We start from the raw sequence: 24,148 nt of genomic DNA, 5'->3' as shown, positions 1-24,148 counted from the left end.
GCCGGGAGACCCCCCATGTGGGCACAGGGAGCATTCGGCTTCCCGCCCACTGAGGGCAGGCGTCCGTTTCCTGCTAGAACACGACGGTGTTGTCTTTGCTGGAGACGCATGTCTGTGTGCTGGGGTCACTCAGAGAGTCCACATACCTCTGCTCCTGAGTCCCCCTTCTCCCCGGGCTCTCCTTTCTCTCCCTGTGGGCACAAAACACCAGGGGTGGGTGCCCGCACTCAGGCCTGGGCACGTCTCCTCACTTCCGTGGCCAGGCTGGCCTCAGTCACCCAGAAATGTGTAGAGGCTGTTGCGGTCAGCGCAGAGGACAGAGCACCAAGGCTCCAGGTCTGGGGTTCCGGCACACAGGGCAGCTCCTGTGTGTGGAGCTGGCAGCACGGTCCTCTGTCCCCCAGGGACCCCATAACCAACATCCTGTGTCAGACAGGATGGACTCTGACACTCATGATTACGGGATAACTTGTATGACAGGATGGCAGCAGATTGATCAGCAGCATGTTGACATTATGTTTAAAATATATCACATGGGGCTGCAGGGACAATACAGCAGGTAGGGTGCTACACCCGGGTTCAACCCCCACCACCCCATATGGTCCCCGAGTACTGCCAGGAGTGATTCCTGAGTGCAGAGCCAGGAAGCCAGGAGTAACCCACGAGCATTGCTGGGTGTGACCCCCAAACAAACAAACTCCCAAACAAAAATATATTACACACAGACATACTTACAGAATACTCAGAAATATGCACACACACACACACACATGCACACACTTGCCCCATACATACATACATACATACACACACATACATACAGACATGCACATATATACACACCCATGGAGATAGACACACACCTCCACTCATACACAGACATACAATATACACACCCAAAGGCACATGCACACTCACACACATGTATACATGTGCACAGACTCAGACCCAGAGATACACTGGCATACACAAACACAACGTTGTCACCCTCATCTGCAGACACACGAACACACACTCATAGACACAGTCACACACGTACACAGGCACAAAGCGACACACGTGGCCACATTCCCACCCAGACACACAGGCACACACACAGCCGGTTGTGCTGGCCTGTGTGGACACTCCCTCTGGCCCTGGCCTGGAAGGACAGGCAGGCTGCTGGCCAGGGTCAGTCATCTGGGGCTGTCGGGAGATGGGGCGGCCTCTCACACATGCAGGGGGGTAGCCCGTGTGGGAAGCGAGAGGGTCATGCTGCTCTCGGAGCTGAGGCTTCCCCAGTGCTCGGAACAGTACAGCCCATGATGCTGATGGCTCTGGCAGAGCCCCGGGTCGGGGGATGGCTGAAACCCCAGCCCCCAGCACCTGTGGGGGAATGCGTGAGGAGCAGAGGTGGCTCCGCTGAGGGGCCAGCACAGCTGGGCACTGGCAGGAGCTGCCCGGCCAGCTGCACCTTGTCCCAATGGCAGGGGCCAGTGCTCGGGGCCAGACAGCCTGGCCACGGGTGGTGTGGGTGCCACAATCCTTGTTTGCACCACAGTGTCCACGGCCCCTTCGAGCTCGGCCCTCCCTCCTTGGGCTCCCCCAAACCTGCCCTCCAGGCCCCCTTCATCCTCACAGCTCAGGAGGGTGAGGAAGGAGAGAAGTCTGTCCTCAGAAGGCAAAATGATGCAAGTGCGGACAACAGAAAGAGAGTGGGTGTGTTGTCTGGACAGACTGTGTGTGTATGTGTGTGAGAGAGAGAGGAGAGAGAGAGAGAGAGAGAGAGAGAGAGAGAAGGTGTGCAAGTATGTGAGTGTTCGAGTGTGTTTGTCTGAATGTGAGTGTATAGTGTGTGAGTGAGAATGTGTGATTGTGTGGTTGTGTGTGGACTGTCAGTGTGTGGGGCAGGGTGTATGTTTGTGAGCATGTGGGTGAGTCTATGTAAGCATGTGTGAGAGGATGTGTGTAAGCGTGTGTGAATGTATGTGGGTGTGTGTGAGGGTGTCAGTGTGAGTATGTGTGAGAGGGTGTGAATGTGTGTTAGTGAGGATGTGAGTATATGTGAGAGGGTTGTGTGAGTGTGTGAAAGGGTGTGTGAGTGTATGTGTTTGTATGTATGTGTGAGAGGGTATGTATGAGAGAAGGTATCTATGAGGGAATGTGTGAGGGTGTGTGTGAGGTGTGAGGGTATGTGTGAGGGTGTATGTGTGTGAGAGGGTATGTGTGAGTGTGGTGTGTGTGTGTGTGTGTGTGAGAGGGTATGTGTGAGGGTGTGTGTGAGTGTGGTGTGTGTGTGTGAGAGAGTGTGTGTGAGGGCAGGTGTGAGGGTGTGTACGTGTGTGAGAGAGAGAGAGAGAGGGTGTGAGTGTATGTGTGTGTGTGAGTTGTGAGGGTGTGTGGAGACAAGCGTTACCTTTTGGCCTGGGGTCCCTGGAGCACCAGGTGGGCCGATTTGCCCGGGAAGACCAGGTGGGCCCTAGAAAAACAGAAATGGAAGTGGAGGCGCGGTCTGGTGAGGAGGGGCCCGGGCGCATCTGAGGCTGCTCCTGGGAGCTGCCTCTGGCGTCTCCCGCTGGGCAAACACTGCAGAGGCAGCGCCAGGAGCTGCAGAAGCGAGCAGAGATGCCCCAGTGAGTCTGGGTTAGAGGGGGCAGGCGGGGGGTGCTAGACCCCTGGCTGTGCTGCTATGCCAACGTTTCTGACCTGGGGGGTTCATTGCCCTCTGGGGCCCACAGGATATATTCCCAGGGGCCACAGGTGAGAAGTGCATACGTGGGGGGCCACAGCACAAGATCAGGGGGGCAGCCGATAGGAGGGGGTCACAGGAAGGAAATAGGTGGGGCCAGGCGAGATAAAGGGCCCTGGCCCCCAGGGGCTCCAGGAAGACACAGTCATTGGAAGGGCCCCAGTAAGCAGCCTGCAGGGGCCTCAGTGGGCAGCTCCTGGGAGGAGCCAGGAGGAGGTGATGAGTGCAGGGAGAGGCAGGCAGGAGCTCAGCGGGAGACCCCAACACCCTCTGCCCCTGTTCCCCCCCTCCCCCCAGGCCTCTGCCGCCCCCAGCCGGGGAGGCTCACCATCAGGGCCAGCGTGCGGATCTCCTGGAAATGAACAGCACAGGGTCAGTCAGAGGGGGCAGAGTGGGCACGCCAGCCGAGGGGCCTCCGTCCAGTCTTGGGGCACACGGACCCTCTCGGCAGGCTCAGTACCTCCCAGCCCCGCCCCACCCCACACCTGGCCCAGAGGTTTGCAGCCACATCTCACAAATGCTGCTCCGGGGTCTGTGCCCACCGGCCTCCCTGGCCCCCACACCTGCTGCTCCACTGAGGGAGGGGAGAGACCCCCTCATTCTTGTTTGCACACAGGGACCCTCCGTTTGGGAAATGGGAGGGGGGTCGGGGCCACACCTGGGGGTGTTCAGGGCTTACACCTGGCTCTGTGCTCAGGAGTCACTCCTGGCGGGGCTCAGGGACCCTACGGGTGCCGGGGATTTGCACCGGGGTGAGCCATGAGCAAGACAAGCGCCCTGCCCGCCGGCCGTTCTCTCTCCTGCTTCATGGCGGCCCGCCTTTGCTTTTTGCTCTTTCTCTGAGCTCTGGCATTTCCCAGACAAACACAATATAGCAAAATAGGAGCCCCCTCAAAAATCAACCCCCGGGACCACTGTTGGCCTCTGCCAGACCTTCTGCTCTGGAAACACAGGCACAAAGATTCCTTCGAACCCAAAACTGAGAGGCCGCAAAGTGTGGTCACTCGACCTCATACCTCTTCATCCTCAGCAATGGAAAACAAATTATCTAATGCTTCCTTTTCAGCAGGTCTGACTTTAGGGGAGAGACTCTCCAAACAGTAATAGTGAGTTTTGTTGAAATATTGTATGCAATTAAAATGAAAGTAAAGTGAAATTTATTAGTTACACAGGCGGGGGTCTTAGGGTGGAGGGGCTAGGGGCATGGGGAGGTTTGGGGTGTGAGGGGGCAGGGTGGAGCTATACTGGGATTCTTGGTGGTGGAATATGAGCACTGGTGAAGGGATGGGTATTCGAGCATTGTATAACTGAGATTTAAACCTGAAAACTTTGTAACTTTCCACATGGTGACTCAATAAAAAATTAAAAAAAAAAAAAAAAAAAGATTCCTTCGAATGAGGGGTCTCGAGCCCCAGAGTCGCTCGGGGCTCTGGGGGACACCAGGCGATATCTGGGGACACGTTTAGGTGGCTCTAAGGAGGGGTGGACACGCTTGGTCTTTGGGGCTAATGAGTCAGGCCCGCCCTCCGGACACCTGCCCCCAACAACGTCCTCACAATGGCCGGAAGACCACCAGGTCCGAATGGGAACCGTGCAGGATGAGGGACCCCTGCGAAGGTCGTCCAGCTCCTGGGTGCCCTCCTGGGCAGGAGACCTGGCCAGCTGGGCTGAGAGACGGAGCCGGTGCACCCTGGGGTGCTGATCCCTCCCGCGCACCTGGAGCGCCTCGCTGATGTTGCCGTTGTAGCCCACCATCTCGCCTTTGCCCGGTTCCCCCTTGGCGCCCTGCAAGACAGAGGAGGGGGCGGGCCCGGGTCAGCGGGTGGCCCCAGCACAGGTGCAGGGGACAGAGTGGCAGGGGTAGAAACGTGCCAGCCTGTCCCGGGGTCCAGAACCCCCCGAGCAGACCCCGCATGGGCAGCTGGACCTCGGTGGGTGGACCAGCCCCCGGATTCTGCGATCCTGTGATCCTGGCCTGGTCGCAGCCTTCCCCTGGCCCCTCCCAGGCCCGGCCACGCCCCTGTGACTCCGGGGAGGCCCCTCCTGTGCAGTGCCGCTGGGTGGGACGCCACGTACCGGGGGGCCAGCGGGTCCCTGCACTCCAGCTGCTCCGGGATCCCCCTGTGGACGGAACACGGGGGTAAGGAAGGGACAAGGGGACAGGTCACTCAGGTGGCCCTGTATTTGCAGCCGGGCAGGCGGCCCGGGCACTCTGCTCCCTCCCTGGGCGGGCACAGACGCCAGGGGTCACTCATCCCTCACCCTGCATGAACCATCTCCCTTTCCAGAACCTTCCGTCCCTTCCCTGTGGGGCTCTGTGGCCCCTCTGTCCCCTCCACCCTGGACAGTCCTCTGGGGCCATGGAGGACCTGGCCGGCTCTCCTTTTTGAGGTCCCTCTGCTTATGAAAGGCCCCATCTGTGCGGGGCGGGGGGCAGTGCGGGGCACTAGCAGGGGTCAGGCACATGGCGCCCCCCCCCCGGCTCGGAGCTGGGGTGTCCGTCATGGAGACCCCGATAGCAGGGAGTTCCAGCCCCAGAGGGACACAGCCTTCCACCATTCCCCGCCGCCCCCCCCCCTCGCTCAGCATCGGAGAGGAGGGGAGGAGCCGGGCCCTGGTCTCTCCCCAGCCCACATCTCTACCCCTCAGCACGTCTGCTGTCTCCAGAAGGTTCTCTAAGGACGGCCCAGCGCCAACCCTGCACCCGACTCCTGTGGGGGCCTGGCTGTGGGGGGTCCGGTTCCAGGACACTGACACGGCCGTGCTCATGGCCGGGCCTCCGTACCTTGCTTCCTTGCTGTCCAGGGGCCCCGGCCTGGCCCTCAGCGCCAGCTTCTCCCTGGGGAAGGAGGGCAGGGCTGAGGCGTGGAGTGCGGCAGGTCAGGCCTCTTCCACTGCATGGGCTCCTCGCTCCCCCTCCCTTGGGCCCCGCCCAGGGCTCCCCCCATATCCCGACACCCTCCTCCTCCTGCTTCTGCCCCAGTCACTAGCACCTCCCGGCCCCCTCAGGACACCAGCCCAGGAGGGTCTCAGCCCCCCACAGAAGCACTGATCCCTGCAGAGATGCTGCCCCCAACAGAGATGCTGACCCCCACAGAAACGCTGACCCCCCCAGAGATGCTGCCCCCAGCGATTCTGACCCCCATAGAGATGTTGGCCCCCCAGAGACACTGACCCCCTCACAGAGACGCTGACCCCCCCCCAGAGATGCCGACCCCTCACAGAGGTGCCGACCCCTCCTTAGAAGCCCAGCCCACACCTCCCAGGGCTGCTCAAATCCAGCGGCCCCTGCTCTGGGGGTCCCAGCCAGGTCTGCAGGCCCCTCAGTGCAGGGAAGTGGCGGGCGGTCCATTACAGGGGGGGCCCTGCTGCACCTGGCTGACTGCTCAGAGTCTGGGGCCGGGTGTGGGGGGGTCTCTCTGACTTGGTTATGTCACCGCCACTGGGATAGGGGCTACCTGGGGGCAGCCCCCCGGCCTGCTGACCCTCCTGAGCCAGCGCGGGCAGTAGCAGGGGTCTGGGACACAGAGGATGCACGTCGAGGTGCCGTTCCCCAGGAGAGACTCACCTTTGGCCCCGGGGGCCCCGGGAGTCCTGGGGGTCCGGGCTCCCCTCTGCCTCCTCCAATGGCGTTTCCTGCTTCGCCCTTCTCTCCCTGAGGGCGAGCGAGTGAGTGAGCGAGCGTCACCACCGCGGGTCCCCTGGCTGCCAACCCCAGGGCTCAGCAGTATCCCCGCACCCGACACCCTGGGGGGGCCAGTGAGGGTTGGTGGGCCCAGGGGCTCCTCAGGGCAGCCCGGAGCATGCTCAGTGATGCTCCGGGCTGCCCCCGCCCTCAGCGTGTGGGGAACCTCTGCACAGACCCTGACCGGAGACCAACTAAAACGGGGCGGAAGTGATAGTAAGTACAGCAGCGGGGGCATTTGCCTGACACACGACAGACCCGGGTTCGATCCCTGGCATCCCATATGCTCTCCCGAGCACTGCCGGAAGCAATCACTGAGCGCAGCTGGTTGTGGCCTCCAAACAAAATAAAGCGTAGCCACTTTCTGGCTACTCAGGCCCTCCCCTGTGGCCCCCATGATCTCCCCTCCCGGAGAATCTGGCTGTGTTCCAGTGCTGCTCCGTGCCCGGTCCGGAAGGGACGGGGTGGGCATGTGAGTGCAGTGGGCAGTGGGCATGGGCCCGCGGCCAGACTCACCTTCTGCCCCAGGAGTCCAAGGAGCCCGGGAGCGCCCGCAGCCCCCTTCTCGCCCTGCCGAGGAAACACACAGCACGGCGCTGGGATACCTCCGGAATGCTCTAGAAGGACCCAGAAGCCAGGCCTTCCTCTCATTCCTCCCTGGCCCTCTGAGAGCAACCTCCAGGAGGCCTCTGCTTCCTGGGGCCACCCCTCGGTCCCTGCTCCTTCCCCAGACCCTTTCACACGGGTGACAGGGTGATGGCCTGTGTCACTGTCTCATGCCAAAGGCCAAGACTGTCCCTTCAGGGCTGTGCTGGGGCGTCCAGAGGGCCTTATCCAGGGAACCTCTGGGCCCTACTCTGCCCTTGCACTGCGGGTGGCCTGGAGGCCCTCCTAGCCACTTCCTCCCTAGGGAGAGAAAAGGCCCCAAACTTCTCAGAAAGGAGCACTGTAAGAAGCTCGCCTCCTTGTTTTCCCGGGGGCCGGAGTGATAGTCCAGCAGGGAGGGCGTTTGCCTTGCATTCAGCTGACCCGGGTTCGATCCCCGGCATCCTCCAAACACTGCCAGGGGTAATTCCTGAGTGCAGAGTCAGGGGAGACCCTCGAGCATTGCCAGTGTGATTCAAAAAGAAAAACAAACAGAATCTCGTTTTCCCCAGAGCTGCCGCTGAAGGCCCTAACCCCCCCGGCCCTCCGAGTGTGGCTCCTCAGACAGAGCGGGCTGGGCTAGGAGGCGGCTGGTCAGCCTGGGCCCCTGACTCAGCAGGCCCCGTGTGCTTGTCTAAGGGGGAATCAGGACACGAACAAGTCGGGTGGGCAGAGCTGGGGCTGGGGCGCTGTGGACAGGGGCCCCGGGAAAGCCGGAGAGAGGCCGGCCCGGCTTCCCGCAGCCGGTCTCATCCGCCCACTGCCTGGCGGGAAGGCATGCCGGGGCCGGCCACCCAGTCTGCGCCCTCGGTCCGGGCAGCTGGGGCACACTTGGCGTCTCTCTGCCGTGCCTTCTTCCTCAACCCCAGCCACGGAGCCTTCTCAACGCGGGCCGGCATGCCCCCCCGCTAGACTAAGATGCTCCTTCACTGCACAGCTGGGCCCCATGGCTGACCCCCTTAAAGAAAAGCCAGGGAGCTCTGTGGTCGGGAGACGGCTTCTCCGGCCCCCGAAGGTCGGCACTGGCTCTCAGGGGTGGCAGCTGCTGCTCTGAATCTCGTATTTCCCAGATGTATCTGACCGAAGAAACATTTTTCTTTTTTAAAATTAGCAGGTTTACAAACCATAAGGTACATTGAAGACAAGGTAGGCAAAACCCTCCAGGATATTGAAGATAAAGGCATCTTCAAAGATGACACGGAACTAAGCAATCTAGTAAAAACAGAGATCAACAAATGGGACTACATTAAACTAAAAAGCTTCTGCACCGCAAAAGAAACAGCGACCAGAATACAAAGACTATCTACGAATGGGAAAGGATATTTACACAATACCCATCAGATAAGGGGTTGATATCAAGGGTATATAAAGCACTGGTTGAACTCTACAAGAAGAAAACATCCAACCCCATCAAAAAATGGGGCGAAGAAATGAACAGAAACTTTACCAAGGAAGAGATACGAATGGCCAAAAGACACATGAAAAAGTGCTCTACATCACTAATCGTCAGAGAGATGCAGATCAAAACAACCATGAGATACCACCTCACACCACAGAGGCTAGCACACATCCAAAAGAACAAAAGCAACCGCTGTTGGAGAGGATGTGGGGAGAAAGGGACCCTTCTACACTGCTGGTGGGAATGCCGGCTAGTTCAGCCCTTTTGGAAAACAGTATGGACGACTCTCAAAAAACTTGAGGTTGAGCTCCCATTTGACCCAGCAATACCACTGCTGGGAATATATCCCAGAAAAGCCAAAAAGTATAGTCGAAGTGACATATGCACTTATATGTTCACCGCAGCACTGTTTACAATAGGCAGAATCTGGAAAAAACCCGAGTGCCCTAGAACAGATGACTGGTTGAAGAAACTCTGGTACATATATACAATGGAATACTATGCAGCTGTTAGAAAAAATGAGGTCATGACGTTTGCATATAAGTGGATCTACATGGAAAGTATCATGCTAAGTGAAATGAGTCAGAAAGAGAGAGACAGACATAGAAAGATTGCACTCATCTGTGGAATATAGAATAATAGACTATAAGACGAACACCCAAGAATAGTAGAAATAAGTACCAGGAGGTTGTCACCATGGCTTGGAGGCTGTTCTCTCATTCTGGGCAACTCAGAGAAGGGAACAGCAAGTAAAATGTGGTTGTTGGTCATGTGGGGGAAAGATGATGCGGGCCAAATATAGACTAGAGACTGAACGCAATGGCCACTCAACACCTTTATTGCAAACCACAACACCTAACCAGAGAGAGAGAACAAAAGGGAATTCCCTGCCATAGTGGCAGGGTGGGGTGGGGGGAGACGGGACTGGGAAGGGGGGGTGGGATGTTGGGTTTACTGGTGGTGGAGAATGGGCACTGGTGAAGGGATGGGTTATCAAACTTTGTAAGGGAGAATCATGAGCACAAAAATGTATAAATCTGTAACTGTACCCTCACGTTGACTCACTAATTAAAAATAAACTATATAAAAAAAAAAAACACTACCATAATTGCTGCATTTAAATTTCATTGTCTGTTGTGGATCACATATTTGATCCCTTTTAAATTATTATATTGTTTCAAAAATAGATCTAAATTTGTAATATTTTTCACAAACAATATTATGAGCTATGGTTATTTTACAACTTTAATTGATGTTACTTAGCATCACATAATAAGCACCAAATGAAGGACAATTTGTTTATTGATGATGTTAATTTATGAATAAAAACGACATTGTGCAGTTCAATATTTAGGTCCTCATGTGACTATGAGGGTCTGGTTCCACTACAAATGGAGGGTTAAGCTATCATCCAATCTATCAATAAAAATCTACAAACAATAAATAGCAATAAAAATTAAAAAATAAAAAATAAATAAATAAATAAAATTAGCAGGTTTTTGTTTTTGTTTTGTTTTGGGGTCACACCTGGCCATGCTCAGGGCTGACTCTTGTCTCTGCTCTCAGGAATTACTTCTGGCGGGGCTCGGGGGACCCTATTGGATGCCGGAGATCAAACTTGGGTCCAACATGTGAAAGGCAAGCGCCCTCCCCACTGTGCTATCTCTCCAGCCCCTGGAAAAGTTTTCAAGTCTCCCTCCCTCCCTCCCTCCCTCTTCCTCTCTGCCTCTCTCAGGGGCCACACCCAGCAGTACTCAGAGCTGTTCCGGTCCCAAGCTCAGGAGTAACCCTTGGCCCTGCTTGGGGCCTTACGTTTTGCTGGGCCTAGAGTGGGAGTGTCTGCACACAAAGCAAATGCCTTGACCCTTTTATTTACTTTTTTTTTCTTTTTGGGTCACACCTGGTGATGCACAGGGGTTACTCCTGACTCTGCACTCAGGAATTACTCCTGGTGGTGCTTGGGGGACCATATGAGATGCTGGGAATTGAACCCGGGTAGCTGCATGCAAGGCAAATGCCCTCCCCGCTGTGCTATCCCTCCAGCTCCGTGCCTTGACCCTTGTACTATCTCTCCGGCCCAAGTTACATCTTTTTAATGTGGCGTTCAGGTGGGTCCCCCATGTTCAGGGGCCTGAGGGCCGCTTCCATGGATTTGGTCACCTGAGTTGATGATTCAACGCCAGGATGCAGAGGTACAAGGGCCCAAGTGGGCACAGGCGTCTGTGCCTGGAGGTGCCCAGGGGCCCTGTGTGTGGCTGGAGGTAGAGCCAGGCTTGGCCCTGAGGAAGGCCTGTGTCCTGACCCGTGTACCGTGTCCCTGACCCTGTCAAGTTCCATCTGTTATCATCCCGGATCAGGGTCCTTCTACCCTCCGACACCAGCCTGGCATTCAAACACGCTGTCCGAGGGCAAGAGAGAGAGGACAGGGGTTAGGGACTCGCCTGGCACGCTGCTGACTCAGGTTCCATCCCTGGCACCCAGGTGGTCTTGCCAGAGTCAGCCTTGAGCACTGCCAGGTGTGTTCCCCCAACCAAAGCAGAAACCCACCAACCCCGCAATGGTGCAGTGTCCTAGACAGGCCCATGACGTTGTCGCTGGGGTCCACACTGCTGTCCGTGGGGACTGGCCAGGTCAGGGGCAGAGGAAGGCAGCATCATCCTGGCCACAGACAGGCCTGAGCTCAGCTCAGGAAGGCCCCACTCCCGGGCTGGCCTCAGGGGGCCCAGAGCAAAGCCCCAGGAGTCCGGCCCGCCTCCAGCCCGCCCTGCTCCATGCAGCCCAGAACGTTCCCTGGGGTTCGGTACCTTGGCTCCTGGGGTCCCAGGCTCACCCTGAAGGGGGAGAAATAAAGGAAAATGGGTGAGAAAATGGGAGCACAAGGCAGGAGGAGCTTGAGCGGCTCCAGGGGCCACGGCTCCAGCTGGGCGCTGCCCACCTGCCTTCCCTGAGGAAGATCCCCCCAACTTCGGCAGAAGGGGCGGGAGGCCTGAGGGGGCGTTTGGCTGTACGCAGACGCCCAGACGCCCAGGCGTGGCACTCAGTACAGTGGTGGGCCTGTACTGTCCCCTCAGTACAGGGGAACCTGCTGGGGCCAGCCGAGAGGCGCCCGGGATGCAGGGGCTGATGGGCTCACTGCCCAGTGCCCCTCAGGCCACACCCCAGTGTAAGCCAGAGGGCCACGTGCCAGCGTCAGGGTGTTCAAAAGTGAGAGCCTCGTCCACTCCCAAGGAGTCTCGAAGCCCGAGCTGTCCAGCTTCCCTCTGCACCCCCAGCTCTCCACCCAGCCCCTCACAAGGCGCCACTGACCTTCATCCCGGCCACCGCGATTCCTGGCGCCCCCTGGAAGAGAGAAAAGTCAGGTGTGGGGAGGAGGGGGCGCCCCCACCCCCGCCCAAACAGCGCCCCGGGTGAGGAGCGGGATGGAGACCCAGTGGGAGGTATGCCTGCGTGGGCCTGGCACCCACCCGGAGGGGGCTGCCGAGCTCGGGGGGACGTCGTAAGAGGCCCCAGGAACACCACTGGGGTCTCCTGTGGGGCCCCCCAGCTCCTGGGGGCATGACAGGCACTGTGTCCGGGGAGCTGGGCAGGGGGGTAGTGGCGTCACTGGGGGAGGGGAGGAGGGCGGGCGAGGCTAGTGGGCTGGGACGGCCCCTCTCCAGCACCCCAGGTGTGCGTGCAGGGCCCAGGGCTGGGAGAGCGCAGGGGCTGAGTGCAGTTTGCTCCTGAGCCCTCCCCGCACCTGCTCCCGGGCGGGCGAGCAGGCTGCTCACTCAGGAAACCCAGCGAGGGGCCCTGGTGGGCCTCGGGATGGCCTGACTGGGGCTGCTGAGGGCCTCGGGGTCTAGGGCAGCTGGGGGCAGGCAGGGAGGGGTCGGCTTCTCTGGCGTCCCCCGATGGGGTGCCCCGGGGCGGTGGGCACTGTGGAAGTACCTTGGCGCCGTGCTTGCCGGGCATCCCTGGCATGCCCCTTTCTCCCTGGGGGAAGAGACGAGAAGCAGCGTGAGAGGAGCTGGGGGCGCGGGGCTGGCCCTGTTTCCAGGCTAGAGCAGGCGGCCATCTTCTGGCCACTCCCGCCAACACCCTCTCTCGCCTCAGAGAGGGCTCCCTGGGAGCCCAGTCCCAGAGGGGGTCAGGGAGATGGGATGTGTGTGTGGGTCTTTAACTTTTTTTTCTTTTTGGGTCACACTCGGCGATGCACAGGGGTTACTCCTGGCTCTGCACTCAGGAATCACCTCTGGCGGTGCTCAGGGGACCCTATGGGATGCTGGGAATCGAACCCGGGTCGGCCGCGTGTAAGGCAAATGCCCTAACTGCTGTGCTATCACTCCAGCCCCGGGGTCTTTAACTTTAACACCAGGGGCATGGCAGGGCCCTGACTGAGCGCGCAGGTCTGCACCATGGCCAGCAGAGGGCGCCACAGGACCTCCCTGACACCGGGCAACCTTGACAAGCGGTCTCACGCCATGAAGGGTCCCATCACTCTCTTCTCAGAGGCCCGGGTCCCCTGCTAATATGCCAAAGAGCACAGTCATGTTGACTCAGAAAGAGACACTTCCTGAGTTGGGGGGACAGGTGGGAGGTCAGCTCGGGCACCCTCTCCCCGCCCCCTGCCCCAGCCTCTCCGGAGGACGGCTGTTAGTCCACCCTCTTCCTCTCAGCCCCCTCCCGCGCCCCTGCCCTCCTCGGCCTGCCTCTATTTCGGGGGGCTGGGCTGAGAGTCAGGAAAGGCTGTGCGTGTGACCCCAGATAAGCCACATTCACTCGGGCAGGACCCTTGTCTGCAGAATGAGATTAGGCCGACACTTCCTACTCAGCCAGGCTCCCTGGCCCCCTCAACCCCCCACAGCCGCCTGTGCGTCCTCAGCAGGGACTGAGGGCCGGGGAGGGAGAGGGAGGGAGAGTTCCTTCAGGAGCCCCGGGCGTGCTCAGCCCTGTGGGTCTGGAGCCCATTTACAGGAATGCCCCCTGGACCGCTCTGAGGCACCGCCCTTCTTGCAGAGATGGAGACCATTGCCCCCTCCCTCCCGTGTGCCCAGGCTCCTGGCTCCTTGCACCCCCACCCGGGGGCAGCTAGCCTGCCTGCCTGACCACACACAGCCACACGCACTCATGCGCACACATATGTAGGCACATACACCACATGCACACATGGGCACACATACCCGTGCACAGACAGATGTACACACATGCATGCACACACTTGTAGGCACATACAACGCATGGACACACACACCCATGCAATGCACACCATGCTCAGACATACGCACACACAGATGCAGACCCACACACGTAGGCCCAGACATAGCACACACATGAATGTCTGTGCACGCACATAACTGCTCCCTGCAGGCAGGCGGCAGGGTGTCCCAGTGACTTTTGTCCCCTAGGCTCACCCACTCTCATTCATCTTTCTTCAGGGTGCGTCCCAGCAGGCCGCCCCACCTGACCTCAGAACCCACCGATGGGTGCATCTGTCTGTAGCAAGCACCCTTCCTGGGCGGGGCGAGTGCAAGCAGGGGAGGGCACATGGGCGTGGGGACCCAGGCTGTGTGGAGGGGTGACTTGGGCTGCTAATGGACTTGCCACACTGCAGAGCTTCCTGGGAGCCTGTCTTTGTCACAGACCTTCCTTCCTATTTCCCTGCTACAGTGATTCTGCCAGGAAGAGAGAGAGCGATTCTGCCAGGAAGAGAGAGAGCGATTCTGCCAGGAAGAAACTGATTCTACCAGGAAGTAGAGGGAGTGATTCTGCCATAAAAAGAGAAAGTGATTCTGTTAGGAAAAGAGAAAATGATTCTCTTGGGAAAAGAGAGATTGATTCTGGTAGGAAAAGAGAAGATGATTTTGTCAGAAAGAGAGAAAGCGACTCTGTTTGGGGCGGGGGTGAGGCTCAGTGGCTGAGTACCCAGCATACATGTGTGAAGTCCTGGGTTCCAGCACCCCCGCCCTCTCTCCCACTGGGATGCTATTTAAGGTTTCTAGTGTGGCTGCATTTGGATCCACTCACCGGCTCTCGCTAACGCCACCCTCCTGTTTGTTCGTTCCTAGCCTCGGTCTCAGTTTATTCCTCTTTAGCCTATTTGCTTCCTCGGGACCCCCAGAAGCCCCCCTAGTGAGTGCTCAGCCTGTTTTGTCCTGCAGTGGGTAAGTGACCTGGAGCCGGAGGTGTGGACGCAGGGAAGCCAGTCTCTCCCTGTGGGAGACCATCTCTCAGCACCCCTGCTGGACAATGGCCCACAGGGGGACGGCCCCTCCCTGAGTCACGGGGAGCACAGGAGGGGGAGCGCGGCGGCCTGGAGCCCCGCACACCGGCCCGCTCTCCTGCAGGGCCCCGCAGCCCATCCCAGCATCAATAGGGTCTCTATTCTGCCCCCCACTTCCAGGTGGGGGATCCATCCGTCATGGCAGACAGGCGGGGCAGCGGGCCCTGCGGTCGGCCGGGGCCTCTTAATTTGGTGATTTATTGTTTGTTGAACCAGCGGGGCCGGCTCTTGGCTAGAAGCTGGCAGTCTGGGGGAGCCGGGGGGCTTCAAGGTCAGCTCCCAGCGAGGCAGGGTCAGGTCAGAGCAGCCGGGGTAGATGAATGGGCTCGAGCAGGACAGGCTCTGGGGGGCGGGGGGTGGGGGGCAAGGCAGACACAGACCCTTTGTTCTCTGCAGGGGGGGAGGAAGCCTGGCTGAGCAGGGGGGAGGCTGGGGGGAGCAGGAGGCTCAGGCCCCGAGCCTAGACCGGGGCCCTTTTACAGGACCAGCTCTCCCCACAGGGTTCCCAGGGCTTCTTTCCGGGAAAAGGGTGGAAACGACAGCGCCTCCTGCAGCCCAACCGGGGCAGCTGTACCTGAGCCAAGGCCTTTGGGGTCCCGCAGCCCATGGGGCTAAGGCAAGCGACAGGCTCGACCTGGGAGAGGGGGACTCTGTAATGAGCTCCCAAAAGAAAAAGTCAGTGCTCATTCATCTTTGGCCTTTGGAGGGGAGAGGGAGAGAGAGGGGGGGGAGAGAGGGGGGGAGGGAGGGAGGGAGAGAGAGAGGGAGGGAGGGAGGAAGGGAAAGAGAGAGAGAGGGAAAGAGGGGGGGAAGAGAGAGAGCGTGGGCTGGGGCCAGAGTGTCCTCAGCGGCCCCGTGACACCTCAGATAGATCTGGGGGCCAAACGGTGTCTCAGCCCCCTCCACCTGCGTTGCATGACATGCTGTGGGTGTGCCGTGGGATTTCACAGCCTGGAGAGAAAGTGTCTAGGGTGGAGGGTTCCTGCTTCTCTGTCCTGTACGGAGAGTCCAGTGCTCGAGGGACCCTGAGGGCTGGGGGCACTAGGTGGGGGCATGGACTGCTGCAGGAAGTCCTGGGGAGAGCAGAGAAAGCGGCTCTCTGGAAGCCCTGTCCCCCTCTCCAATCTGGGGGAGAGTCCCTCAGGAGCCCAGGGGCCACAGAGGAAGCGCCCACTTCTCACCTTCAGGGACTCAGCTTCCCCCTTTCCTTCTCCTGGAAAGGAGGGGCAGGCCCAGCAGGATTCCTGGGGCTTGGCGGGGTTCCCCAGACTCCAGAAGCCAGATAGTTTTGAGCCAGGTTTGGGGGTTCAGATAGACCCAACTTCACTGCCTCCAGACTATGATCCTTTGGGGATTCACCTTTGGGAGCCGTAGTTTGCCCATCTGTAAACTGGGGCTGAAGCCCAAACTCACCTCCCAGGGAGGTGCCGAGGCTCTGAGAAGCTGATGCAGGCAGTGCCTGAGATGGGGCCTGGCACGGACCACAACCGAATCCTGCCAGAGCCCCTTCTTGGCTTGGCATCACGTGGTCCTTTTGATTGTGGGACAGAGAAGGGGGACGCAGGGCGGGATGGGGGAGGGCCACAGCCCCGAAGCTTAACTTCCAGACTCCTATGGGAGTCAGCCGCAGCCCTGCGTGAGACAGACCAGCGCTGCCCAGCTCCCCGCGCCTCCTTCTACGCTCGCCCTGGCCAGTCCCCGGGGTCGGGGGGGGGGGGCTGGGCAGCCCGGCCTCGCATCAGGAGGCAGATAGCGTCACGCCCCTGGGTCTAATGGTGTCCACGTGGGCCTGCCACGGTTCGTGCAGAGTCTGGTGTCCCCGTGAGGGGCGGGGGCAGCGCGGGGCCTGCCGGCCGTGCCGGGCTTTGATCTCCGGGAGCTGGTGGGAAAGTGGCCCGCTGGCCCCAGAGGCGGCGCATGGAACTAATCACTAGCAAATTGCACTGGCCGAGAACAGGCTCTGCCGAGGTTCCCATCCACCCCCCGCCCCCCGTCCTGCGCGCGTGTCAAGTCACAAGTGACGCAGACACGAGGGTCTCTCTGTGGCCCTCACAGCCCCCCGTGACACTCCGGACACAGGGGCCAGCCCCGTGGCCCCTCTCTGCTCGTCCTGGCCCTGGCGCCTGCTCTCTCCTGAGCAGAGACCAATCGCCTTAATGTTGGTGTCCCGAGATGCCTCAGCCACAGCAGGCAGACAGAGGGAAGGGGAGGAGGGGGGGCTTGGGGAAGGAGCCAGAGGGGCAGGGCGTCAGCGACCCGGTGGCTCAGCAGGGCGTGAGACCCTCGGAGCAGACGTTTTGCACCACGGGAGAAGATAGGCTTCCGGGCTGAACTCGTGAGCTGGAGCTTCTAATGCCAGCGGCGATGGCGCACCTGCTGTGCAGCCTCAGACAGAGCCTGTGCCTCTCTGGGCTTCTCATCTGACAGCAGGGATTTGGCCCCCAGCCCTGGCCCCTGGGAGCCAGGGACTGCGCGGAATGCAGCTAACCCGAGCTAGGAAGGATTGCCGTGTTTCAGAGGCCCCGAGGGGCGCAAAGGTCTGCGGGCACAGCAGTCCTGGGGGCTAAGCCGCCCACCGAGCCCAGGGGCGGGGCCTGGGGATGCGTGCAGTCCTCGAGGAGTGGTCCCGAGAGGCCTTTGCTGAGGGTTGCCCAGTGCACCCTCTGACCTCTGTGGACGGGCAGGGGGGTTGAGATGCTGGAGGCGGGTGGGGGCAGCACAGCGACCTCCCGTGGGCCCAGAACTCGAGAATAACAAGCTGGAGCCTGGAGGCAGAGGGAATCTTCCAGAAACCAGAGGGAGGCAGTGGGACAGGCCTCCAGATTCCACGAGGAGCAGGCCAGTTGTGAAGGGGAGCGGGGGTGGGAGCTGGCGGAGGAAGAAAGGGTGGGGGAGGGGGGCCGAGAAGGACCCAGCTAACTCCCCAGAGACCTGGAAGCCACCGCTCTGACCCGACCCGGAGGTGGACGAAGTCTGACGAGGGCAAAGACTCAAGATGCCCCCAAAGCGGCAGTTCCCCCGAGTTGGAAGGAATTTTTCTTTTTCTTTTGTCTTCTGGGTTTTTCCTTCTTTTTTTTGGGCCCACACCCAGCTGTGCTGAGGGCTGCCTCCTGGCTCTGCGCTCTGGCATCACTCCTGGCAGGGATCAGAGGCCATCTGGGGTGCTGGGGACGGACTCTGGGCTGGCTGTGTGCGAGGCAAGCATCCTACCCACTGAGCATGCGCCAAGCCCTGTGTTGCCTCATTCGCTGGGGAGAGGAGCAGCGTCCTGGGGGCTGGGAGTCGGACAGACACGAGCCAGAGGAAGCACAGTCTTGGCCGGCAGTAAGTGGTGGCCGCGACCGAGATGACTTGAACGGGGGCCAGAGAGATAGTACAATGTGCAGGGCACCTGCCTTGCATGCGGCTGGCCCAAGCTCGATTCCCAGCATCACAGAGGGTTCCCTGAGCCCCGAGCACAGGAGTAAGCCCTGAGTGGTACAGGACTCGAACCCTTGGAACTAAAATAACTGGAATGTTATTACTGTTAAAGGTAACGCCCACCGCTGGGCCACTGGTCGGGTCATTCTCCTGAAATGCCTCTGACTGGCTGAAGGGCTGGGTGGGAGATCTCTGCCTCGCCCGGGAAGGCTCTGGGAATGACCCCCAGCATGAAGAAGACTGGGGGAGGCCTCAAAGGCTTTGCTAGTCTGAAAGGTGTGAGGGGCAGAAGTCGCAGGAGGGGCTGCTGAATGCTCCTCAAGGGGGCCCAGGGGACATGCCAAGTGACCTGGTTTTTTGTTTTGTTTTGTTTGGGGGCCAGCCCTGACCATGCTCAGGGGCTACTCCTGGCTCTGCACTCAGGAGTCACTCTGGGCGGTGCTCAGAGGGCCAGAAGGGATGCAGGGAGATCAAGCCCAGGTTGGCCGTGTGCAAGGCAAGCGCCCTACCCTTTGCACTAGCGTTCCTGCCCCTGGCCTGTTTGGAAAGGCCACGGAGAGACCCCCAGCCCCCAGCCCACGTCAACCACCAGACATGAGGCAGCTTTTCCATCCCTCACCAAATGTGGCCGTAAGTGAGAGTGTGGGGGACCCACACCCCCAGCACCTCCAGGTGCCCCCCATGTAGTGGTCTGAAGCTGGGCATTTAGGATGTTCCTTTTCTTGCAGGAGGCAGGGCTAGGCCAACGCACTGCCCAGGGCGCCCTCCCGTCTGCCTTCTCCCTGGACCCTCCAAACTGCCCCCTTGGGGCCCCCATGCAGTCAGCCCAGCGCTCACCCCCTCGACTCGCCCTCTAGGGGAGCCCTGAGACCCCGGCCTGCCTCCGCCAGACACTGACACCAGGTGGGCAGTGGACACCCTCCTGGGCCTGAGGCCCATCTGGACCCCGCGTTGCCCAGGCCACCGCCCACTTCGTGTGCCAACCGGGTGGAGACTCAAGCCTCTATTTTGGCAGCTTCACAAACACGCCACAGTGCCAGGCGGGGGCTGAGCATGTGGCAAGGTGGTGCACAGCCAAGGCCCGCCCGGCGTGCATGGGGTCACCCCTCGAGCCCCCAGGCTCCGCTTCTTACCTTCCGGCCGTGGTAGCCCTGGACTCCAGGGTCTCCCTGGGGGAACAGACAGAGACTGCTAAGGGCAGACCCAGTGCAGACCCCCTCAACCAGTGCTTGCCCCCAACCCCGGTCCCTGCCACCGTCACAGACTGTCCCACTCTCCAGCGAAGGGAGGACATGGCAGGAGCACGGGAGAATGTGCACCAAGGGTTTGGGTTCCACACACCACCCGTCGAGGGGCCCATGAGACCTTCTCCCTTGGGGACTCCCCACGCATGCAATGTTTCGGCAGGATTGGTGCCTTGCAGCATCTCGTGCCCAGAGCCTGGGCGGTGGGTAGGGGGTCCCCAGCCTCTGCAGGCGAGTCCCTTTGACCTGTCCATCCCATCTGGTCTCCCCAGGGGCCAGGACCCCTTCCACTTCCAGCTCTCGTAGGGGGGAGGTGGTGGCAGGGGCCTGGCAGCCACCTTCCCTCCCCGACGAGCCCAGAACCAGACGGTTCTTAGGGAGCTCTGAACGTTTCTAAGAGGACAGAGCACTGGGAAGAGAGCCAGCAGGAAGCGTCTCACCGTCTGTCCTTTCTCAGTGAGTGGGGGGCAGCGTTCCCACACTCCCTGCCTCACCCAGAGGCACCCTCACCTTGGGTCCAGGAGGTCCAGGTAAGCCCTGTGGAAGTGAGAAGAAAGCGTGTGACCCGGGCTCCCAGGTGGGCGGCCGAGGTTGTCAGGTCCATGGTGGCGGCTGGCTGGCCCCGGGGGCCGTGAAGGAACTGTGTGTGCTGGAAAGAAGAGGCTCCCGGATTCCCACCCGGGTCTGAGGCCTGCTGAGGGCATGTGGGGACAGTCGGCCCTCTCCCTCCCTGCGGGCCTGTGGGCTCTGTGGGCACCCCTGTGCCTGCCCGCTGGAAAATAAGTCAGTGGTGGCATGTGGAAGGGACAGTGTGGCTTGGTGCACTGGGCCGCCACCACCTGCTAATTGGAGCTGTCCCTGCGGAAAGCCAGCCTTGCTCGGGGCCCCGGGCGGCCGCAGCCGCTGTGGGGGCGGTGTGGGCGCCCTGGGCGGGGGGAGGAACCGCCCCAGCCGGGCTGGAGACAGGGCAAGGATGGGGTCTGTTTCTGCTAAGCCCAGGCCTTCTGGTTGCTCCCTTTATACACAAGACCCCAGAGAAAGCCACCTGGCGGAGGTCGGCACTGTGAATCTCCAGCCCTGTTTTTGGGGGATCCTTCACCATTTGCTTTGGTTCAATTTCCCTCGCCCTCTTCCTTTTGGGGTTTCTATTTTGTCGTCTAGAAATCCCCGGGAGTCGAATGCCCCTGCCGGGGGTTAGGAGAAGTCACAGACACACACGTCTGGGGGTTTAGAGAAGCTGATGTGAGCCCTCTCGGCAAGGGAGGGGGTGCCCTGCTCCGGGGACCCTCCGTCAGCCAACACCGACGTCACAAACACGGCACCTCAGCCAGGGGCAGCCAGAGCCGTGCCGACCCCCTTGGCAGAACCCTGGGGGGGGCCTGTGCAAGGGAGGGTGTCTACCTGGAAGGTGCGCCTCTTAATGACCGGGGGCGGAGCCAGGCGCACGGAGTTGAGGAGAGGCAGCAGCTGAGGAGGGAGATGGAGGTGGAAGGCCAAAGGGCAGAGGTCAAAGATCACAGGTGTGCAGCAGGATGCCGAAAGTCACCAGGAGGGCAGGTGGCCGAGAGAGAGGAAGGGCAGAGGAGAGGAGAGAAGAGAGAGATTAGCGAGCATGAGGAAGAGGAGGGTGGGGGGAGCTCTCGCTGCTGGGTGGAAGCGTGTCCCTGGGGAGGAGGACCGGACGCGGGGTGCTGGTCAGCAGCGTCCCCTTCACGGACCGAGTGTGATCCCCCCCCCCGCTGCCCAGGCCTTCCCCCACATGGCCCTAACGCTGCCCCACCAGCCACCCTTCCCCACCCCTACCCCCGTGGGTCGGAGCCTCAGGAGCGGCTAAATTGGTACTTGAGGCCGGCGGTGTGCAGCAACCCCTGGGTTCTCTTTTGGGGTTGGACGAGAAAGCCCATGTCAGCGAATCTGGGGAGGCCGGGCAGGGGCAGTGCCAAGCTGGGTGTGGTCAGTGTGGGCACCAGCTAAATGCTACCCAGGTCTCACCCTGGGGCCAGAGGGCCTGGAACGCAGACGGTGGGGGAAGATAGCCCAGCATGTGCAACCGCTTTTTCGGGGGCCGTGGGGGGCGGGGCGTGGGGAAGGGAGCAATTTGCAATCTCCAAATTATCTAACGTAATTTTCTTTTCTGGAAACTCCTGCTGTTCCCAGTCCTGCCGCCCACTGGGGCCGAGCTCCCCGTGGTGGCAGGAAGTGGCCCCGTGAAGATGATGTTGGCACCCGATCAACCTCCTGTTTCTGAAAGACACCCCCAAACCTGTGGAGTGTGTTCAGGCCCCGGGATGCTCTCGAAGGCCTGGGGTGGGGGCAGCCTGCGCTGCGCTTAGGGCAGGGGCTGGGCGGGCGGCAGCTGTGGGGGCAGGAGTGCGGCTCGGGCAGTGGGGGGCAGCTGTGTGCAGGCGGCCTCTGAGCAGAGCGCAGCCTTGGGGCCTCCCGGGACCCACAAACCTTCACGGTCACTATCTGGCTGGCCCGCAGAGCTGCTAGCGAGCCACTCCAGCTCGGGGGTTCCTGGTGCGGGGGGATGAAGGAGTTGTTAAAGATGGGGTGGGGGGCGGCGAGTGGTGAGGGGGCTGTGCTGGCTCCCCGAGTCCCGGGCTTCCTGGGGGGACGCTGCAGGCTGCAAAGACCAGCAGCTCGGGAACCCCCTGCCCGCAAGGGGCCCCCCATGAAGCCAGAGCCCGCACCAGATCCCATTGCTCCTCTCACCCCCGCCCCACAACTCATCAAATGTCTGCCCTCACCCACTGTGCTCCATCACACCTGTCCCCAAGGTGCTTCTAAAACCTTCTGTCCCCACCCTCTTCCTCTTCCTCTTCTTGTGCGGGGTGGGGGGGTGGGGGGTGGGGGGGTGGGCGGGGATTAGTGAGCCTGCCTGCTCATCCCCTCCCCTCCCCCCCACATCCTCTCAGGCTGACACACTGCTGAAGTGTGTGCAGTTGTGTTGTCTTTGGTGCGGATGACATAACAATCCTGTGAGCCCATCTTTGCGAATAAACACAGCTGACCTTCTATTATTGTGTCAGGATCAGGCTGGCCGGAACTCCGGGGCCCCTGTGTCCCCGGCGCACATGCCACTGGTGGCCGCCTCTGCTCGGGACGCCACAGCCACCCGCTGCGTCCCTGTTCCAGGCCCAGCTCAGCTTCTCTGGGGTCCGGGAACTCAGGGTTCAGCATGGACAGGGCCCAAGTTCACTTCGGACCGGGGAAGGTGGGTTTTGGGGTCAGGCCCGGTAGTGCTCAGAGCTTCCTGCTGGCAGTGCTCAGGGCCCTTAAAGTGTCAGGGATCCGGCCTGGGTCGGCTGCATACACGGCAAGAGCCTCACTCCTGAATGATCTCTCAGGCCCTGTTTTGAGTTTCTGTTTTGCTTTGTTTGTTTTATTTTCTGTTTCTTTCTCGTGTGTGTGTGTGTGTGTGTGTGTGTGTGTGTGTGTGTGTGTCTGTGCTCAAGGATAACTCATGTTCAGGGGACCGTTAGGTGGTGCCCATGTGTACAGGAAGTGTTTCCCCACTCTGCGTCCCTTCAGCCTAGACCCCAACCTTCTGATTGGCCTGACCCGCAGTGAGGTCCTCCATGGGTGGACTCTGTCACCAGGTCACCTCAGCCTCAACCTGACCCCCAGGACGTCCACTGCCCAAAGTCCACTGAGTGGACGTGCTCCTGGGCACACTGAGGGTGATGGGGGTCGGTGCCTGGATGTCCTTCCTCCCGCCACTGGACCTGAGAGGCGTTCCCTGGCCACAGCCTCGGGCTTGCTCTGGGGGCAGCAGGGTCACTCCACCCTGCCTGGCCTGGAAGGGACCCTGGGCTGGTCTAAGGGGCTTCCGGGCACAGCTTCCTGGGCTCCGACCAAGGCACAGGGCGGAGCTGGGGCTGTGGGCGACCGTCCAGCCCGAGTTCCTCCCCCTGCCCCAGGCCTTTCCTCTGCTGAAAGAGGCTGGTGGACTCGATGCTTCAGTGCAGCCGGTCAGAGGGCCACATCCCCCCACCCTGGGCTGGGTCCCCGGGCCCATGAATAGCCCGAGGTTCCCCCCGATGTGGCTGGGTGGGTGGCCAGACACGCACACACAGTCCCCCGCCCCTGCTGGGAGGGGTCAGGCCCCGGCTCTGCAAAGCTGCATGGCCTCACTGAAGGAGAAGGCCATGTGTGGCTGAGACTCAGGGCCACACGCCGCACAGAAGTTTCCAGGAACACGCTCTGGCTGGGCAGGCGTGGCAGCACAGCCACGTCAGGGCCCCTGCCTAGGCTCTGCTCACACCCTGGTGCCCTGGAAGGGACAGCTGGACTGCCCGATCACATACCAACCCACAACTAACCGCGGAGCAGAGGGGCTCTAGTCCTTGTCCTGAAGTCTGCATGTAGGGGCTGGGGTCCTGGAGGGGTGAGGCCGAGTTGGGGGCTGTGTGTGTGCGGGGAGCACTCAGGCTAGGGGGGTCACTTACCCGGTGCGGGTACTCTCCACACTGGCCCTGGGGATGGAGGGAGAGCAGATGGTTAGGCACTTGTGGGGGGCTGTCCCTAGGGGCCACTTCAGATGCGTAGATGAAACACACACACACACACTCACGCATACACACACATACACATGCACATACACATGCACACACAGAGACACACATATACACATAGACATGCACGCACACACACAGACACAGAAACACAGACATACAGGCACACACAGACACACATGCACACACAGACACATAGACACAGTGTGCACACATGCACGCACACACAAACAGATACAGACACATAC

At 60.5% G+C, this 24,148-nt stretch overlaps 1 protein-coding gene across 8 annotated transcripts in view; it reads right to left on the bottom strand.

Annotated features, from left to right (window-relative positions):
- LOC129405627 (collagen alpha-1(XIII) chain-like) overlaps positions 1-24,148 on the bottom strand; it is a 75,418-nt gene that overhangs the window by 20,702 nt on the left and 30,568 nt on the right. For 6 of the 8 annotated variants that reach the window (XM_055142288.1, XM_055142289.1, XM_055142290.1 and 3 more), the window contains exons 12-26: positions 23,835-23,861; positions 20,785-20,850; positions 19,894-19,920; positions 19,273-19,308; positions 12,388-12,432; positions 11,764-11,796; positions 11,262-11,288; positions 6,930-6,983; positions 6,297-6,383; positions 5,514-5,567; positions 4,805-4,849; positions 4,445-4,513; positions 3,057-3,080; positions 2,396-2,458; positions 147-191 (exon numbers count right to left, since the gene is read on the bottom strand). In XM_055142288.1, the coding sequence (XP_054998263.1) occupies positions 147-191; positions 2,396-2,458; positions 3,057-3,080; positions 4,445-4,513; positions 4,805-4,849; positions 5,514-5,567; positions 6,297-6,383; positions 6,930-6,983; positions 11,262-11,288; positions 11,764-11,796; positions 12,388-12,432; positions 19,273-19,308; positions 19,894-19,920; positions 20,785-20,850; positions 23,835-23,861 (702 nt within the window). The remainder of the gene's footprint in view (positions 1-146; positions 192-2,395; positions 2,459-3,056; positions 3,081-4,444; positions 4,514-4,804; positions 4,850-5,513; positions 5,568-6,296; positions 6,384-6,929; positions 6,984-11,261; positions 11,289-11,763; positions 11,797-12,387; positions 12,433-19,272; positions 19,309-19,893; positions 19,921-20,784; positions 20,851-23,834; positions 23,862-24,148) is intronic. The other 2 variants (XM_055142291.1, XM_055142292.1) reach the window with 2 other exon arrangements.

The sequence above is a fragment of the Sorex araneus genome, chromosome 6 (genome assembly GCF_027595985.1).
Source record: "Sorex araneus isolate mSorAra2 chromosome 6, mSorAra2.pri, whole genome shotgun sequence".
Taxonomy (NCBI): domain Eukaryota; kingdom Metazoa; phylum Chordata; class Mammalia; order Eulipotyphla; family Soricidae; genus Sorex; species Sorex araneus.
Note: the sequence above shows the minus strand (reverse complement) of the source record. Positions and strands in the feature narration are given on the sequence as shown.